General features: G+C 37.3%; 1 protein-coding gene across 1 annotated transcript in view; it reads left to right on the top strand.

Moving 5' to 3' along the window:
• Positions 1-18,066, top strand: part of MEF2C (myocyte enhancer factor 2C) — a 124,860-nt gene that overhangs the window by 72,612 nt on the left and 34,182 nt on the right. Inside the window, 2 exon segments of the mRNA XM_056513717.1 lie at positions 16,215-16,274; positions 16,421-16,558. Of these exon segments, the coding sequence (XP_056369692.1) occupies positions 16,215-16,274; positions 16,421-16,558 (198 nt within the window).

The following is an 18,066-nucleotide window of genomic DNA, read 5'->3' as shown; positions in this document are numbered from 1 at the left end:
ATAGGTCTTATTTCTGAAAATGAGACCTATTTATGGAAAATTTATAGAAGTCACCTTTCAGACACTGGAACTTCTCACAAGAAAATTGAATGCTCCTGCAAATCTCTGCAGAATCATGGCTCTTTTCTGAAGAAGTCCCAGTGTCAGTATGGGTCACAGAGCTGGGACCTCAATAGTTCATACCATGAGTAGCAATTATGTACCTGCACTCAGAAGTAAAAATCCTTGCCACAGAATTGTTAATTCCCTGAGAAACAAAGGCACTCTGCAAGAGGAAGTTCATCACCAAAGAGAGTGAAAAGTCAGTTTAATCCTGGATTTTTGCCTACTTTACTCCCCTGCTAGGGAGCCAACATCTTAAAAGTTCTGCTCAGGCTGGAACACCTTACCCATGTGATTTCCATGAGGGAAAATACCTCTCCTTCCCTAGACTGCCACAGATAACACTATCTTTGTGAGATGCCTTTCCACAGCTTTCATAGTTCTGGCAAACCTTCTGCCAAATTTCAAAATATGCTGGCTTTTCTTCCTTGTTACAGTAAGAAGGTATAAATTAATTATTTATTTCTGTACTACAAAATTTGCATCCATCCTCTATGTATTATGTACTTCATACTGATTAGACCCCCTTTGCCCTGAATTCAGATAGGCCTCAATGTGTCTTTTTATATAAGACAAATGAAATTAATGTAAGTTACCAAATTTAAAAGGCTCTAAAACCTCAAATACATATGCTTAGTTGTTCTGCATTTTAATAATAACAAATTTATAGTCAATTCTGAATCAATGTCCATAATCCAGAGCTGTTAAATGTTGCTAAATCTTAAATAACCATTTTTAATTGAATTAGAAAAGTTTCATTAAAACAGCTTAAATCAACATTTTTTTTATGCAGCAATCTCTAAATCCAAAATTTTATGTAATTGTGTTTTTCTTACTTAGTTTTGCCATAAATATTTCTATATATGGTTGCCATAACAGAGAAGTAAAAACTATTAAAAGAAGTCGCATCATGTATATTGTAAACAATTAATTAATTATTTGTGAATAATAGATAGGAATGTAAAAAGTAAAAATCGGCAATATCTTGGATATGCTTGAATTTTAAAAAGTCTCCAACTTATTTATTTATATAATCCTGTGTGATCTATAGATAATTACAGTGCAGAATTATATGAATTATCATACGCTTTACTTTGGGTTGTTCAAGTAAAATTTTTGGTTTTTATCGAGTGTTATAGCACACAATGTGTTCAAAGAAAGCAAATTATAAAAGAGTCGATAAAAGTACTTTAAACAACACACAGCTGCTAGAGATTGGTTCAAAAGGGATCAAAATCTTAACAAAGAAACAATACCTAACGGAATGTCTCATTTAAAACATATTTAGCTTCCTGCAATGTAATCAGGCTGTAACATGAAAAGCAATAAAGCATAAGAATTTCCCTTTCATTTTTATATCAAAGGATTGGTTATTGCATGCTTCTAAAATGTTTAATCATATATCAATAAAATGGAAGCTTTATGGATTCCTTCCAGCAGGTACCAGTGTGAGCCTTAGCATCTGAGCTGCATTTCTGTAACCTGTCTGGAAAGAAGCTTGCCACCCTAGGTGTAAATTTTCATGACCCACAGATATTGTTTGACTCATAGTTATGCTCAGTACTTTGCACCTTATATCAGAAAATGTTTTGCAGAAGTGTCTAAACTTGCCTTAAAATATGGCAATAATCATTTGTCCAAAAACCTCACCCAGAGCCACATGAACATTGTGTTACAAGTGCAGTTACAAGTCAAAGAACTCTGTCTCCTGTCAAGTTCTGTTTCTCTGACTTAACAAATTGTGCATTTGTCAATGCTCACAGGCAGAATATTACAGTGAGTTATATACATGTTTAACCATCTAGAACTAGATGGTCTAGAGCATAGGAAGCTGAATTAATCCTATCCCTTCTAGGAATATGGGGAGCAATAGGTTTGAGCCTATTCAGATCAAAGAAGAAACAGAACCTGTGTTTCTGGTTAACATGTTTCTAACCACTAGCTCTTATACAGAAAAAGAAATTCAGGAACAGAAAAGTTTTCTTAAAATAGAAGAGTGAGTCTTCCTCAAGTCTTTGAAAAGTTGCCTGTAGAGGGGAGAGTATGCTTCAGTCAATACCTGAATACCCAGAAGGAATGTGGGTGAAAACATCTCTGGGTAACTATCAGATGCTTCTGATGAGGGACAGGATTTCTGAAAATCCCTTTGCTTGGTCTGGGTAACCCACAGTTTCATTACATCCTGCTAGGTTTGGATCCTGTTCTGTAGCACCAAATTCTCCTAGTGCCTCAGTTCCTAACACACCATGAATTCCACTGTGAAGATCAGGTGCTTAAATAGCAGGTATTGCCAAATTGAACTTTCTATGTCCCTAAACCATTTACTGGATCTATTCCATAGCCCTTTCCTGTCACAAGGCCCTTCTTTGCAGCAAGGCAATTGCAGCAGGTTGTGGACTGCTCTTTATGGTTTCAGTATAAGCTCCAAGCAAGAAGGAACCCTCCTCATTGACCATTTTCCCACCCTGACACTAAAAATTCCTTCTGTTCCAAAGGGTGCTTAGAAAGAAGCACTGTCATTCCACTGTCCTGGAGGCATCTTAATTTATAGCTTTCAAGTTGGGGGCAGGAAGATGTGGAGGTTTTTACTAACTGGTTACATTAGAGCTTTTAGGACCCCTTTAGATAACTACATATATGTAAATATAATATGACAATTGTGAAATTACCTTTATCAATAATATTAATTTTTTTAGTAGGACTAAACCCACCTGCTAGTAACAGTCATGAGAGATTCAAAACTGTATCCTGAACAAGGGAGGTGTTTCTGGTCTTGAGGTGAGACACTGGATCCCAAGGGTTATGGAAAATTTTCTTGTTTATTCTACAGACTAACTTTTTCATTCATTTCCCATTAATGAGTCTGAGAAATCCACCTACTCCTATATGGTTTTTTCATAGAAGAAATATTCTTAATTTGACCTCCTTCTTCATGAAGGGTAATGGCATAAAATAGCTGACTAAACCTAAAAGTTCTGAAGTTAAGTCTGCTTCCCACTGATCTCCATGACCAAATGAGTGACAGGAATAAAAGGAGTACTCATCCATTCCTGTAACTGCTGTTTTATTTGGGGTCTTGTGATCTGCCATACCCAGGGAGCAATAGGAACCTATCCAACTTTGCAATGCAAGTAAGGTTTTCTGCAGTTTATTTTGAAGTTTCACAATGACAAGAAACTCTGGACAAACCTCAGGACTGTGAATCTCTATAGATTCTAGGACCAAAATTTTGCACTTGTGAGCTGGAGAAATTATTGTATTCTCATGGCTTATATGCCCCTTGGCCCCTTCATGGAAAGGGTTTTCTAGCATTTTTGAACTGGAATTTTAGTTATTTAGGACACTGCTGGTCCGTTTCACTCCTGTAAGTCCTGTGTGAAAACCTGAGCCCACTAAAATCATTCAGGATGTCTTAGTCAGATCTTTGGTTTTAATATATCAAGAGGGAAACCCATGTTTATTTTGAGGTAATTCCAGCCAATCTTATCCCATCTCTGTGCTTCCATTGGCACAATTAGCTTCTGATTAAATTTTTTGTATTCAGAATAAATATTAGAGAACCTGAGGTATTCCTTTATCATTCTATGTAATATTCTTTTCCTTTACTCTATGTTGTTTTATTGCACTGTAAATGATCTCCACAGCTTAGGAAAGAGCTCTGGCTTCTGTGGCAGCAGGCAGATTGCTGCATACAACTTAGAAGATAGACAAGTTAATGGAATAAGTAAATGAGCTCAGTTTTCTTGCTGCAGAAATATCACTAGGCAATGCTATTTTTCCATCTCTCATCATTATGGTTTCAAGTTTGGTCCAATCCTCCAGCACAACAAGACTGGGAATAGTGCTTTTGCACCTGTGGATTTCAACTGCCTGTATGGTTCTTCCTTATACAAGGCTGAGCATGTTAGGAAAAAAATCAGAACACTAGTGGCTTCTGAATATTTTTTTTAGATAGCCAGAAATCAATGTTTACTTTTTTCTCAAGAACACCATCCCCAAAACACCATCCACATCCATGGTGCAAAATTTTTCACATAGGTCAGTTCATTAAAACATATGCAGTCCACCAAACAGCTCTGGATTTGGGTTTTTTAAGCAGAAAATCTCCTCTTCTTATCTGTGACATGACTCTGTGAGGGTCTGAGAAAACACCTGTATTATTTAGAGATGTGAGCACCCCCAAGCTATTCATTGCCTTTCCTGCTTTGGGAGGTGCAGCCTTCACAGCAGAGGCAGAGGCAAGGAATGCATTCCCACACCTTGGGTGCTCCAGCTCCATGGCATGAGAAGCTTCTGATGGCAGAGCAGAGCAGAGCAGGCAGCCCTGTACAGTGATTTATGCTGCAATAGCAGGAGGTCAAAACTGGTCAAGAGCCCAGCCTGAGTCTTCACCAAGTGAAACAGTATCTGTTATACCCTTATTCACAGCATCCTTCATGCTTATTTCTAACAAGTCTTAGAAAAATTAAACAGGCCAAAATCTTGTTCCATTTGTTCATCTGTCCTGTGGAATTAGGGGACCCAAGCAGACACCTCCTTTGTAGCCAACAGATCTCTCTCTGTAAATACCATATGATTAAAGATTTTAAGATCCCAGAGAGTAAGACTTTGCCAGGCCTATATACCAATACATCTTACAAACCTATAATTTTGTTCCAAAAAAGAAATCCAGTTTTACAGCAAAAAACTCTAACATTTCAGATGTTTCAGCTGTTTCCAGAAGAAGCCAATATTTTCAAACAAAACATTTATATTCTGAATTCAGGAATTTATTTCTTCTTTCCCTTTCCCTTTCCCTTTCCCTTTCCCTTTCCCTTTCCCTTTCCCTTTCCCTTTCCCTTTCCCTTTCCCTTTCCCTTTCCCTTTCCCTTTCCCTTTCCTTTCCTTTCCCTTCCTTTCCTTTCCTTCCCAAAACTTCTCAAAACTTCCCTTCTGACTATGTTGCAACTTGCTTGGGTTCTCCTTCTTATAGCACCCCAATTATGGTGGTGGTCATTCACCTTTTTAGAGAGGGAGAACAGTAGAAAAGTGAATTAACAAAGCCCATGCAGGAAGTCAGTAAGAGAGGTGGGAGTTGGGTGTCTACTTGGGCTATACAATAACAGTTTAACCCTTGGATAATCTTATGCAATGCAGCTTCTCCCACCATGATGGCACAGTTTGCTATATCAGAAATTTAGAATTTCTGTTATCAGGAAATTATCAAAAAGCTTTTCATAATCTGACAACTTTTTCCTAAGTTTGTAACTTCTGATTCTGTCCTTTTGAGAGAAGTACTTACTCATTCCAAGGGAAGAGAAGAGTGATAGGAGCAGAATGACTTTTAAAGAATTTATGCTTGAGGGACAACGTTGTTTTGAAGGATCAGCTTTTGAAGATAATCATCTGGTTCTGTAGTTTCATCGAGCTTCTCCATACTCCTGACTGCACTTTCTCATTCCTTTTTTTGGCTAGTGTTTATTTGATTTATCTGCAAATTGCAGCTTGTAAAGTTTCTGTCTGGATCTTACCACTCCTGTCGGATTTTCCATGGGAAAAAAAAATCCACTTCTTTGTTTCTAGCAGATGACACTTTGGTAAACTGACAAATGCATAGTCTAAAAATTTTAGCAACTGTTTAAAGATAGATACAATTTGCACAAATGTTTCTGGTAAATAACAGAACTTTCATATAGAAAAAAGCCATCTTAAATACAAAATTCTGCACCATTTGAGTTATTTGTTTCCATTGTTAAAATCACCGGCCTCAATGCTGCAGAGAAAGAGGAGGCTAGAGTTTCAGGGATCTAACCTGTATTGTAATTCACAAATTTTGAAAAATATATTACTTTGGGCATTTTTACCAATGGATAAGTGATTATAATACTATGAAAATAAAAGGAAATATTTCCTATACAAGGAACAGCTATTCACAAACATTTGCCCATTGTCATGCTGGTCCTTTTTTTCTGTTGTAATACCCTGTCATTTGATCTGCTATAAAATAAATGTTCCATTCCTGAGAGGTAAAACAAACCTGTTCAGAACATTGGCTCATTCAAGATTTTTATGGGAGACCTCCAAAGAAAACCAAGGTGCTGAAAGGTGTTCTTTTCTCCCTGGGTGGCATTTTCACTGCAGAGTTCAGTGCTGCTGGAAGGGATCTGTTTCAGATGAAATAGAAAAGCAAATGTTGCAGTCATCAGAGGTTCCCTTGCCCCATGGTTGAGAATGAAGGTGTTTGCCTCATAATCTAGGAAAAACTGCATCCAAAGGAATTTATATAGTATGCTACACTGTTATTTGTCTTAGGAATTCATCACTTCTGCACTTGAAAACTTCAGTGGCTAGCAAAGCTATACAGGTTGGCAATATATTCTTCCCAGGGTGGTTGCATTTTAATAATGTATGAAGCAGTCCCTGAAGATATAAATTCACAATCTCTTATGGATCTTTTAAAACATAATGCTCAAACTATATTTAAAGAGTAATTCCTATCAGCTGTCACTCTTTCTCATAAAGGGTTTTTGTGACAAAAGGTTCTGTAATATATATGTGTTCCATATTTCACATTTCTCAAGTTCTGTATTTCACTTTTAAAGTATTTTGAATATGGCATTTAGTATTAAGGGCTCCCATTTATATAATGGAAAAACACCAGCTGCCTTTGAAATAGTTAACTTTTTCTGCAGTCATTTATATTAAGCTCTGCATATTTCAAATATTCTATATTTCAAAAACTAACAACAATGATGTAACAGACTTGGTAACACCACTGTACATCCAGAATATCTTGACTGGTGTCTTTACAGCTGTTCCAAATCCACCTACAAATTTACACTAGTGTAAGTGAGATCTGACTTCAGCCTTGTATTTGTGTATATGTCTGACTAAATTAGACACAAATGAAAATGTTGAGGATGGTGCTCCATCTGGAAGGGCTGGAGCCAGAGGAGGATTATAGACAGACATATAAAAAAAGAAAGAGTGAAATAACAACCTGTTGATGATTACAGTGTTTATTTTTAGGAGCCCTCACATTCACTAAAGCAACTAAATTTATTCTTCTGCACTACTGTAAAGTTTAAAGTAAAAATCAAATGTGCTATATCTCACCAATGTCTTATTCTCTTTCAAAGATGTTCAACAAAGCTTTGAGAAAACCTGATCATTTGAAAACTTCATACATTTCAATAGGTTTGAAAAATAACACAGGCTTATAGTAGATTGATGTTTTGCTGTAGTCAGAGGAGAAAGGTGAGTCATGGATGCAACTGTTCTGGCTTTAGGTTATCTTTGCACCCCTTGGCTTCCAGGTCTGGCTATGGAATAGTGGTTCTCCTGCCAGTGAGCTAGTGGAAGTAGCCAAAATATAGAAGTTTGTTTTCATGGAGTTAGTTGTTCTGCAAACAGTTTGTCTCAAAAGTAGTGTGAGTCTATTTTCTGTATAAGGACAGAGTATGCAAAATGAGATATTTGCTGCTAGACTGTGGTGCTAGCCTTCATTCTGCAGAAAGCACACGTTCATAGGAGGACAGCAAACATGACAAATGTGGGAAATACAGGAGAGTAACCTCATGATTTTACCTTTACCTAAATTTTCCACGTTTCTGTAACTCAAAAGTAGTGCCTGGGCCTTTGAGCCCTCAGTAAAGAGTTAGAATAGTTAGGGTACTTAAAAAGCACTGGTGATTATTCCATCACTAAAACAAAAATATCCTGAGAGTATGTCTGATCTAAGGTAGATAATCTTTTAATGTAAAGCATAACACACTGACAGCCAGTCTCTGGACAGTTGTCAGGTGTTTTAATATAACAGAGCAGAATTGAAAAGAATTTGAGCTTCTTTTCAAATACAGGTTGAAAAAATATCCCCACAGAAGTTTCATTTGAATACAGTCTTTGCATATAAAGAGTGCATTTTACAGTAAATTTTTACTAACATTTATGAGGAATTCTGTCCATTCAAAGATGGGTGTTTTTTTTAAACCTGATACTTGCAGAGAGGATTTCATCAGAAGCGTTAATAACAACTAGGTGAGCATTACATTTTTTTCACTAATCTTAACACCTCCAATTAATCTCACATATGAATTCATAATTTAGGAAATGCCAGTCTTGTCTGAAGAAGCATATCTTTTTTAAACCCCACTAATGCAGTACACCAACAATATTAAGGTGGTATTATACTGCACTGTAGCAAATGGAAGCTGGTCATGGCAAGTGTGAAAACTACTGAAAAATCTATCTAGATTTGAACAAAAAGGTGATGTGATGTGATTTAGTAGAGGGTACATATGCACCTATATATATGCATACATATATGCATTTATATATATATATATATATAAATGTATAGATACAGATATGAGTAACATATTTATTTGTGTATATCAGCAAAGCGCAAACATTGCATTCCTGAGAACTGAGAACTGCAGCAGCAGCCTGAGTGAAGAAAAGACAAAAACACCAAGCAGCCAGGAGCAGAGTGTCCCCAATCAGCACTGTGGCCCTGGGCACAGCCATCTATGGCCAGGGGGCAGCAGGTGCTGGCGCTGACAGGTGCAGATGGCAGAGATGTGTGACATTGCTGGGGACCCACTCCCCTCTGGCTGCAGCACATCGTGCCAGCCAGAACCATCAGTCACTCGATGCCCCTTTCCCCCCGTGGATTCCTGGGTGGCTGGGATCAGCAGGTGCTGCTGCTCCTCTTTCAGAGCCCGGGAAATGTGATCCCCTGCATTGAGGGTTGGCGCAGGAATCTTACATCAGCTGCCCAGGGGATTTTTGGGTTTTCAGACCGTTTGCGCCACGATGATGGATGGGAATAAGCCCAAAGGATGAGAAAATATCCTTAATTAGAACCTCAGGAATTATACAGGTCTAAATTCTTCTTTTAAAAACAGTTTACAAGTGAAGGACAGAAGTGTTTTGCATGTCCCATGAAATAATTGGGAATATAGGGGAGTGTAAGTTTACACATAATCACAAAATAAGATGAGTTGGGTCATCAAGTCCAACTGCTGGCCCTGCATATCACAGACCCAAGAGTCACACCATGTGCCCATGAATATTGTTCAAAAACTTCTTGAACTCTGTCAGCCTTGGTGCTGTGACTACTTGCCTGAGAAGTCTGTTCCAGTGCCCAGCCACCCTCTGGGTGAAGAATCTTTTTCTAATATCCAGACTAAGCCTCTCATGACACAATTTCAGGCCAATTACTCGAGTCCTGCCACTGGGCACCACAGAGAACAGATCAGTGTCTGCCCCTCCTCTTCCCTCATGAGGAAGTTGTAAACTGCAGTGAGGTCACCCCTCAGTCTCCTCTTGTCCAGCTGGACAAGTCACCACACATTAACAGAATTTTTAGTTTAAAGCTTTAATGCTGGAGTCCTCAGTTGATTTGCTTTTGTTTCTTTTCAGAGGAAATCAACAAGAGATATGTGGTTTAGTTTAGATGCTGTGAGATTTCTGAATCGGATGTATTCTTCTAATACCTAAAAATCAAAAAAAAAAATCCTGGTGTAATGTAAGTCAATACTAAAGAGAAAAGCAGTGGCAAGTAGGCAAGATTGAGCATTAAAGAAAGAGATTTTGCATTCTCTATTTAGAGGGCAGACAAATCTCTGGGATATTCCCATCTCCAGCTTCATCATCTCTCCAGAGGGGAGATGTTGGCACAGCAGCACAGCAAGGTGTGCTCTCTCACACAAATGCAGGAGATGTGCTGGTGCTGGCCAGGCTGCTTCAGGCCACAAGGCCAGCACAGACAGACAAGTCCTGGGGCTCTGGGGCTGCCCCAGGTGCACTGCCTTCCAAAGCTCCCCCATACCCAAGTTAGGTGGCTGAGTTACAGGCAACATAGAAGCAAAAATCTCACTTTTCCAGCCTCTTTTTGGAAAAACAGATTCTGTTTGTACTGACACTGCAAAATACTGTAGAGATGCACACAAGGAGTGTGAGTGGAAGAGGATGGGCTGAACTCAGTAATCAGGCAGTGATCTGCACACAGGTACTGTTAAATCCACTGTTCAATCAGCTGTAAGCAGAGAGGAGCACGTGTGACTGGCAAGGGGTATTGGTCTGTTTGGTTTCACAAGAGGTGTGATTAGAAAAGGTACCTGGAGGTGGTGAGAACAATCATTTGGCATGTGAAAATGAGAGGCAAATCCAAGCAGTGTCATATTGTGAAAAGCACATTTGTGTGTATTCATTTGAAGGAAACAGATGTATAGTACCAGACAATGGACTTTTTTTTCTTTGAAACTTCAGTAAAGTAGTATCGAAAAAATTACCGTGGTGTTATAAAAGTTCAGCTTTATATAAGCTCTCTAGCTTGTTTCAAAAGAAGTACAAACCACAAAAAGCATTTTATGATTTTTGTAAAAGAGGTAAGAAATGTTCCATTTTTCTGTGTTACTGCTGTACACTGCTATATATATTCCATTTTCATGTGTATGGAATTTCTTAGGTAATGTAAGTGTAATGATGTTTTATGTGATTCTCCCAAATATACAATTAAAGTACATTAGTACCAGCATACTAATTTATATCCATTATTAAATGTAAAAATTTAAGAACTTTATGTTAATGAAGTATAAAATTTGAGACTTTAGTTACATATAAGTTATGAAATTCAGATGGGTGGTTCCCATAGCAACCTTTCTCTTCCTCTGTGTTTTTCATTTCAGTAGAACCTTTCATTTACTTGATTGCACCATACATTGTAGCGTGCAATTTCATCCTAAAATTTCTTCATAAAATAAACGAGAAGATCAGGGAAGAGAGTCGAGGTTTTCCTCATTCAACACTTTCTAACTTTATTTTTTCTGTTGCACAGAGAGAAAACTGATGCTTAAATGAATCAGGCCCATGTCTAAATATTTTCTGCTCTTTTGGGTAAATAAATCCTCCATAAATTTGGCTGGGTTCTTTAGAATCATAGAATGACTATAAATTATAAAGCAGTTGAACACAGTAGCATACAATTCCTTTGAAATTGGCTATTGTCTGTCTTATCACGTAAATATGTAGCTCCAGTGAAAAGTGAAGAGACAAAAGCATTTTTAATTTGTGGCTAAAAGATTTATTCCATCCAGATACAGGAAAGACAGTGCAACTGAAAATGGACAGCACTTGAAGGCTTTTTTCTGACAATGAAGTACAATTTACTAAATTGCAACTCTGCTGATTGTCACCAGTGGGTCTGTCAGTTAAAGAACATTGTGGTAGCTTCTAGACAACATAAAAGATATGGGAATTTTTAGTAGAGATGTAATTCTGAATTTTTCCATACTGTAAAATTTGATTAAAGATAAAGACCCAGTGAGATCACACTTTTCATTACACAAATGAAGATAGTGATTAACCTAACCTTGTTAGGTCTTTGTTGCAGAGGATTTCAAAAAGGAATATACTGGGCTGGTCTGAATCTTTCGGGGACCTCATCAACTGACCTAGTCTTTTTAATTTGGCACCTATACTGTGAGCATTTCCAAGCCCTGGAGTGCTATGAGAAGCAGCTGCACAGCAGATAAACCTATTAAAAAGAAAGATGAACAAATTAAATGACAGTATGAAGAAAAAAAAAAAAAAAAACTAACCTTCACCACTCATTCTGTGAAAGAAATGATAAAGAAGAAAAAAGCAAACAAACAAAAACAAAAAAGAAACCAATTTTAAAAAAAACCCTGGAGGATAAAACTGCAGAAACAGAGACTAGATTAGGAAAATTAAAGGCTTTTCCTCCTCAAAATTTTTCTCATCAACATTACAATGATTTTCTTTGCCTTGATAAAATCAGACCTGGGTGTTACTGCCATGTTTTCTTTTGAGCTTCCATAATGATGATAAGTTTTGCACAAAATGAAAGCAAATAGCTATTTATACTTCATTTTACAGCAGTCAGCATGTCAACATGTAAGTTAGCACTTCTCTGAGATCTACCAAGTAGTGTTTGGACTAACTGCTGGCACAGTAGATTTCAGCCAAAGGTTGTTTGTCTTTAACCATTTTGTTTTTCATATGCTTTGGCTGATTTTAGGTTATTGGAGTCCAATACAATTACTTGCTTAATTGCTTGGAAGAAGTGGAGCTTCCGTAGTTGAAAAATGGCTTATTTTTTTTAAAAAAATAAGTGAAATCTGGCTTAGGCTCCTCTAGAATGCAATGCACTATACAATTGTGTTATTTTATCCTTTTAAAAATTCCCTGAATAATCATTAAATCTTTGGAAACCATCCAGGAGGATGTGATGGATCTGGCTATTTTCCAGAGTTCGCAAGAGTTTATGATGACTCAATATCATAAGAAAAATTGTTTCTAAATCCAAGACTGGGTCAAAGACTCCAGAACCAGCCTCTGCTTTCAAGAGGTGACACAAAATAGAGGAGAAGAGCAAAACTTGACACAAAGTCCAGAGAGCTTGTGAAAAAGGGTTAATCATTTTGATATTGGTCAGCACCACCTTTACTTGTGCTGTAAAAACTTGTGTTGTGTTGAAGCACACCAATAATGGAAAAAAATGAGGGGAAAAAAATGAGAGATTTAATATGGTAGTTAATGATCTGAAGGAGAGTAAAATAACAAATAAGACAGGGAAAACTGTAGCCTGCAACTTGAGGAGCCAGAAATGTTCAGGGTCATTATTTCTGTCCTTGATACAACTCATTACCTTAGTGCAGAGTGTGCCACTTTCACCCTGCTCTCCTCTCCAGAGGAGGACTGTGATGTGAACATGTGTGCTCCTGTCCCTGTGTAATCTATCAATCTGTTCTGTCTTTTCCCTTGCAGCTTCATTTTTTATTCAGTGTCAAGAAAATCTAGTACAAAGGGAGGAATCTCAAAGACAGTGAAATTCCAGCAAGTTTCAGGAAAATTATATGTTCTTGTGCAAAAAAAAGAGAACTAGAAATTACTCCCAGAAAGACTCCCAGCTGAAGGCAGCATTGCATCCTGACTTGTGATAGACAGAGGCAGCAAAGGGTCAGGAGAAGGGTGGGTGCTGAGAAGAGGAACCCCCAGAGACCCTGCCACAGGAGATCTTCTCTGCATAATCCACTTTACCTCAAAATGCCATTCATAGGGAACCAGGCATTAGTCCCAGCACCCACAAAGCTAGGAGCTGTGCCTCTGAGTCCAGCACATATGTGAAAAATTCCTGTTTCCTAGCCTTAACCCAGCTCATTAAAATATGTTCTTGTTTTTGTTTGGGACTTGTGTGGTGTTTTGTAGGTGGGGTTTTGTGTGTGTTTGTTTGATTGATTGATTGATTGATTGATTGATTGATTGATTGATTGATTGAATTTTTTTTGAGATGTGGTGGGTAGGGAGCAAGTGGTCTTCATTACTGGGCTTGATTTGCATCATTAACCAAGGTACCAGACAAAAACACTAGACTGATGGTTTTTTGCAAGGGAAAGGTTTGCCTCTTTTCTTTAGGGCTAAAGTTAATTTTGAGTAGAATACAAACACCATTTATTAAATTTTGTCCTTGGCTTTTCTGGTGAAAATAGGGATTACTTTTTCTCTGTCTGGTGTGGCAAGACACCTGCTTTCTAAAGGTATGAAAAAAAAAAGTAAAAATAAATATCTAGTGAGAACACTTCTATGATGGGAGGGAATCCAGTCTGTTTGGAGACCATTGCAAGACATATAAAGGCTCACATTGCTTTCCTCTTCTGAGCATCTGAAAGGTGCAGTGCATCCCTGAACCCCTACAATGCACTGTAGCAACTGTTTTTCCTGAGTGCTAAGTAATCATTTGCAGAACTTTAGGGCAATGTGAGTATGCTGAGGGCAAGATGCATCTGCTTCACACAACACACAGTCTTGTGAATGCAGCAGACACTGGTGAATGATGGGAGGGGAAAATATTGAGAGAGGCTGAAAAGCATTCCTCATGTTTTTCTCTTTTCATATTTCTTTTTGTGTATCATCTCAAAACCTGAAACTGAGGAAGCCATTTATCCCAGCTCACATCCACATCAGTCCTCAGGGACTCCATAGGAATCAGCAGGACTCCATCAGTGAATCATATGAGCTCAGGAAATGTTCTCAAGTCTGCTGATCTTGGTTTCATGTCTGGACAGCTTGATCTAATCTTGAAACAGAATATTTTATGTATTCAGAGCACAACTGTTTTGTCCTTATGTGAAGAGAAGAATGCTAGCTGAGATTGCAATGAGACAATTTGTTTTTACAATATATTGTTGTGTCTATTAAATCTATTAAACAGCTGCTGATTGCAAAACCCTCCTTCTAATTGGCTTGTTTCAAGCTACCAGCAGTAGATATCATGTATGATTATATCTGTTCTGCTAACTGAACATTTAGCATTTAAAAAAAAGAGAGTGAGAAGAGAGGGGGGAAAAAGGTGTAGGGAATCACTCAGGTTGTTTCAGCATCTCAAGTTTTTATTCCAATGGATTATAATTTTGTTGGTGTTTCATAAGTAGCTCATGGAATTGACTTGAAGTCTTTATAAATGTGAAGTTTGAAAAGAAAGATCTACATTGAGCCTTTAACAAATTCCTAAATCTGTAGAACTAAGAGGTCTACAATGTGAGATTGGAAGGCTCAGATTTTGTAGGCCAGATCACCATCACTTGTCTTAGTTGGTGAAAATGGAAGATTCAGGGGTTTTCCCATAGTATGAGAACAAGGTATGACATTATAATATTTAACAGTAGTAAGCTGAACATCATCATCAACAAAATAATTATAAAATATACTATTCCTGAAGGAACAGAAAAGCTGATACAGAGCCACTATGAGAAGGCAAAAAGAAACCAGAGAATCCCACTCTGTCAGACAGCATTAGCCACTTATTAACAAAAATAAGTTTCATTTTGTGAAACTATAACAATATAGCAATACTATTGTTTTATTGTTATATATATATATATATATATAAATACTGTATATAGTGTTATACAATGACTTGTATAAAAATAACAAGTGTTATTTATGAAAATAACACAGAATGTGGTATTTTCATTGCAATTGAGATTGCTTAGCCAGGTTTCAACACAGAATGGACTGCAAGCTGACTTGAAAAGTTTGTAGAAAGCCAAGTGTACTTTGAAGAGTTTTTGAGTGAGACATTCTTGAAGCTAAATATAAGAAACTTTGAATATATTTGCTTAATGTACTACTGCTTGTACTTGAGGAATCCACACTTTCTTCTTATATTCTTTTACCTTAATATAGCCTGTTGCTGTTCTTTGGTATTCTGTAAGGCTAGATCAGCTAAAACTCTGGAAGCCAAACTACTCTTCTGAATTGCAAGCTACTGATTTCATTCTATTTTTAAGACTTTTCAACTCTGCTATCTTAGTGATGATAATCATGGTTGTGAGTATTTGAGTAGCTGAACCTGAAATTCTTTTATTTTTTGTTTCACTAAGCATCTGTTTTAACAGTGCTTTTTCCTGTGCATTAGGATTCAGCTCCGTGCATTTGTAGCACTGTAAGTGTTCTCAGTAAAATGTAAACACTGTGCCTAGAAGCTCTTAATTGTTATTTCCTAGCCATATTATCAACACTGTCTTCCCTCTTGTCCTGTCAAAAACATAGGCTTAGGAATGACATTGCTAAAGTAATTAATTTAATTCAATTTAGGTAATTATTCTTCCTCTGTGAAGAAAGGGACTCCTAAATGTGTTGGAGGTTCAGTCTGTTCCTCGTGGATTCCTGGTTCCATCCTTGCTCCTCCTGCATTCTCTTAGAAGGAAATACAGATTGGTGTATTCCACTGTAAACAGTATTGATGAATATGTTAAGTTCAGTTTATGTTTAAAAAAGTTGTATTCCATGTTTAGCCTAACCCCCTAATGCTGTGGGATATGAGAATCGCAAGACAGGGGAGATTCTAGCACAGGCACTTCATTAGTTACCAGATTCATTATTTACTGTTTGGTTCCAGATCCAGAAGAAAGAGGTCTTGTATGGTCCTCACTTGGCACTCATAATTGAAAACCTACAGCATCAGTGTGGTGGATCACTCGTGACTTTCTTTCCTCGGAGCATAATGCAAAACTTTTCTATTAAGAGCAGTTTGTGTTTCTTTAACGCTGCCGAGTCTTTCTTACAGCCCACGTCAAGGACTGAACTTTACAAATTATGTATTTCAGACATTGAGAAAGAAAGGACTTAATGGCTGTGACAGTCCAGACCCTGATGCAGACGATTCAGTAGGTCACAGCCCTGAGTCTGAGGACAAGTACAGAAAACTTAATGAAGATATTGATCTAATGATCAGCAGGCAAAGATTATGTGTAAGTACTCTGAGCTTCTTTTCATTCTTTTTTACTTTCTGATATTTCTCTGAACCTGGCAGGCATTGCACAAGAAAGAAAACAAAGGTTGTGAAAGCCCCGATCCTGACTCCTCTTATGCTCTTACCCCACGCACTGAAGAAAAATACAAAAAAATTAATGAAGAATTTGATAATATGATCAAGAGCCATAAAATACCTGTAAGTATCAAAGGTTAGATGGCTGTCTGCTGATAAATGCTGCAGTAACAAACCATAACCCTTTCAGTTCTGGCTTCTTAAGGAAATAAATTCCACTGGAAAGAGGCTTTAATAGCCACTGTGGTCAGAAAATTTCACACAGCATATTTTTCTTTCAAGTCTCTAAGTCTGACACACAGACAAAGCCTATTATGGGTGAAACTTGCAGAAGGAAGTGAAATATACATATATGAACTATATTTACTTGATTTACAGAAGCGTTTTACCATACCACTTGCCCAAATTACACTTTAAAAATAACCATGGAAATCTTTCGTTGTGGACAGGCAAACAAGTCCACAGAATACTTTCTGTGGCAATATAGAAAAAACGATGTAGAACTGAAATTCCTTTTTATATAGCAATTAGCATGTTTAGTACGTGCAACTTCAATTCTCCATTGTGTCTGCTAAACTCAGTTACAGCACTGAAGGGTTACAGCTACTTGCTCGCTGCAGAGAAACAGACTGCATGAGAGCCTAATGGCAGGATTAAGACATGTTTGTGTGTTGGGGTGATTTTACAGCTTTATCAGAGAATTTGCTTTGGCATCATCAGCATTACTTTAATGCTTTAATGTGAGCTAAATTTTGTTTTAACCAAGTCAAAATTTCTAACAATCAGTCATATGCCTTGCCAGATATCTAAGAGAAATAACTCTGCATGTGCTATTTGGTTTGCACAAGATGTACAAAGGATGAATACTTTGTCATTATGTTTGATATTACATTTATAAAGACAGCAAAAATAATATGGAGGTTTGGAGGTTATTTTTGGTTTTCCAAGTGTTTGTGGAAAACAATGTAGGAAACCAAATATTTGCTCAGATCCAAAGAAGCACTTGAATTTGCATAGGTAACTGCTTACTTCTAAGAGACAAGAGATGGTTTTTGTGTGTTCATTAGTCATTCCCACACGAAGGCTGGATGCTTATCAACCAAAAAATATGTCTGGGTACCCAGAATGTGCAGTGTCTTCTGTAGTGTTAGTCAATTGCACATACAAAATCTGACACCTAAGATGAGGACACTTCTTAAGAAGGTTCAGATTCTGTCTCAAGCACTCTAAGTGTTCTTTCCATCGATTCTCAGCAGAAGGATTTTTCACTCAAGGTAATTAAAATTTGAAGAAGTTCTTACATCAGGCCAAAAGTATTTTGGAAAAATATAAGGAGACTAAATAATACTTTCCCAGACACCAGAAAGACGCCAAATTTGATAAAGTAATATTTGAAATTACTGGCTAAGGGTGCCCAACATGTATATAGAATATCAGAGGGGAAGACAGATATATCCAGTTTTTTTACCTCCATTTTTATTTGCTCCTTTTGGAAAGCTGTTTTTCTCAGAACAAAAAAGTCTTAAAGCTGTCACCATGAATTTGGTTTCTCAGGATGCAACACAGCTTTACAAATGATGACTGCAGCATTTGGGGAAACTGTTAAAAGCCAGGATGCTTAATCCTTTTTC

This window comes from Oenanthe melanoleuca, chromosome Z (assembly GCF_029582105.1).
Source record: "Oenanthe melanoleuca isolate GR-GAL-2019-014 chromosome Z, OMel1.0, whole genome shotgun sequence".
Taxonomy (NCBI): domain Eukaryota; kingdom Metazoa; phylum Chordata; class Aves; order Passeriformes; family Muscicapidae; genus Oenanthe; species Oenanthe melanoleuca.
This window is presented reverse-complemented; position numbering and strand designations above follow the sequence as displayed.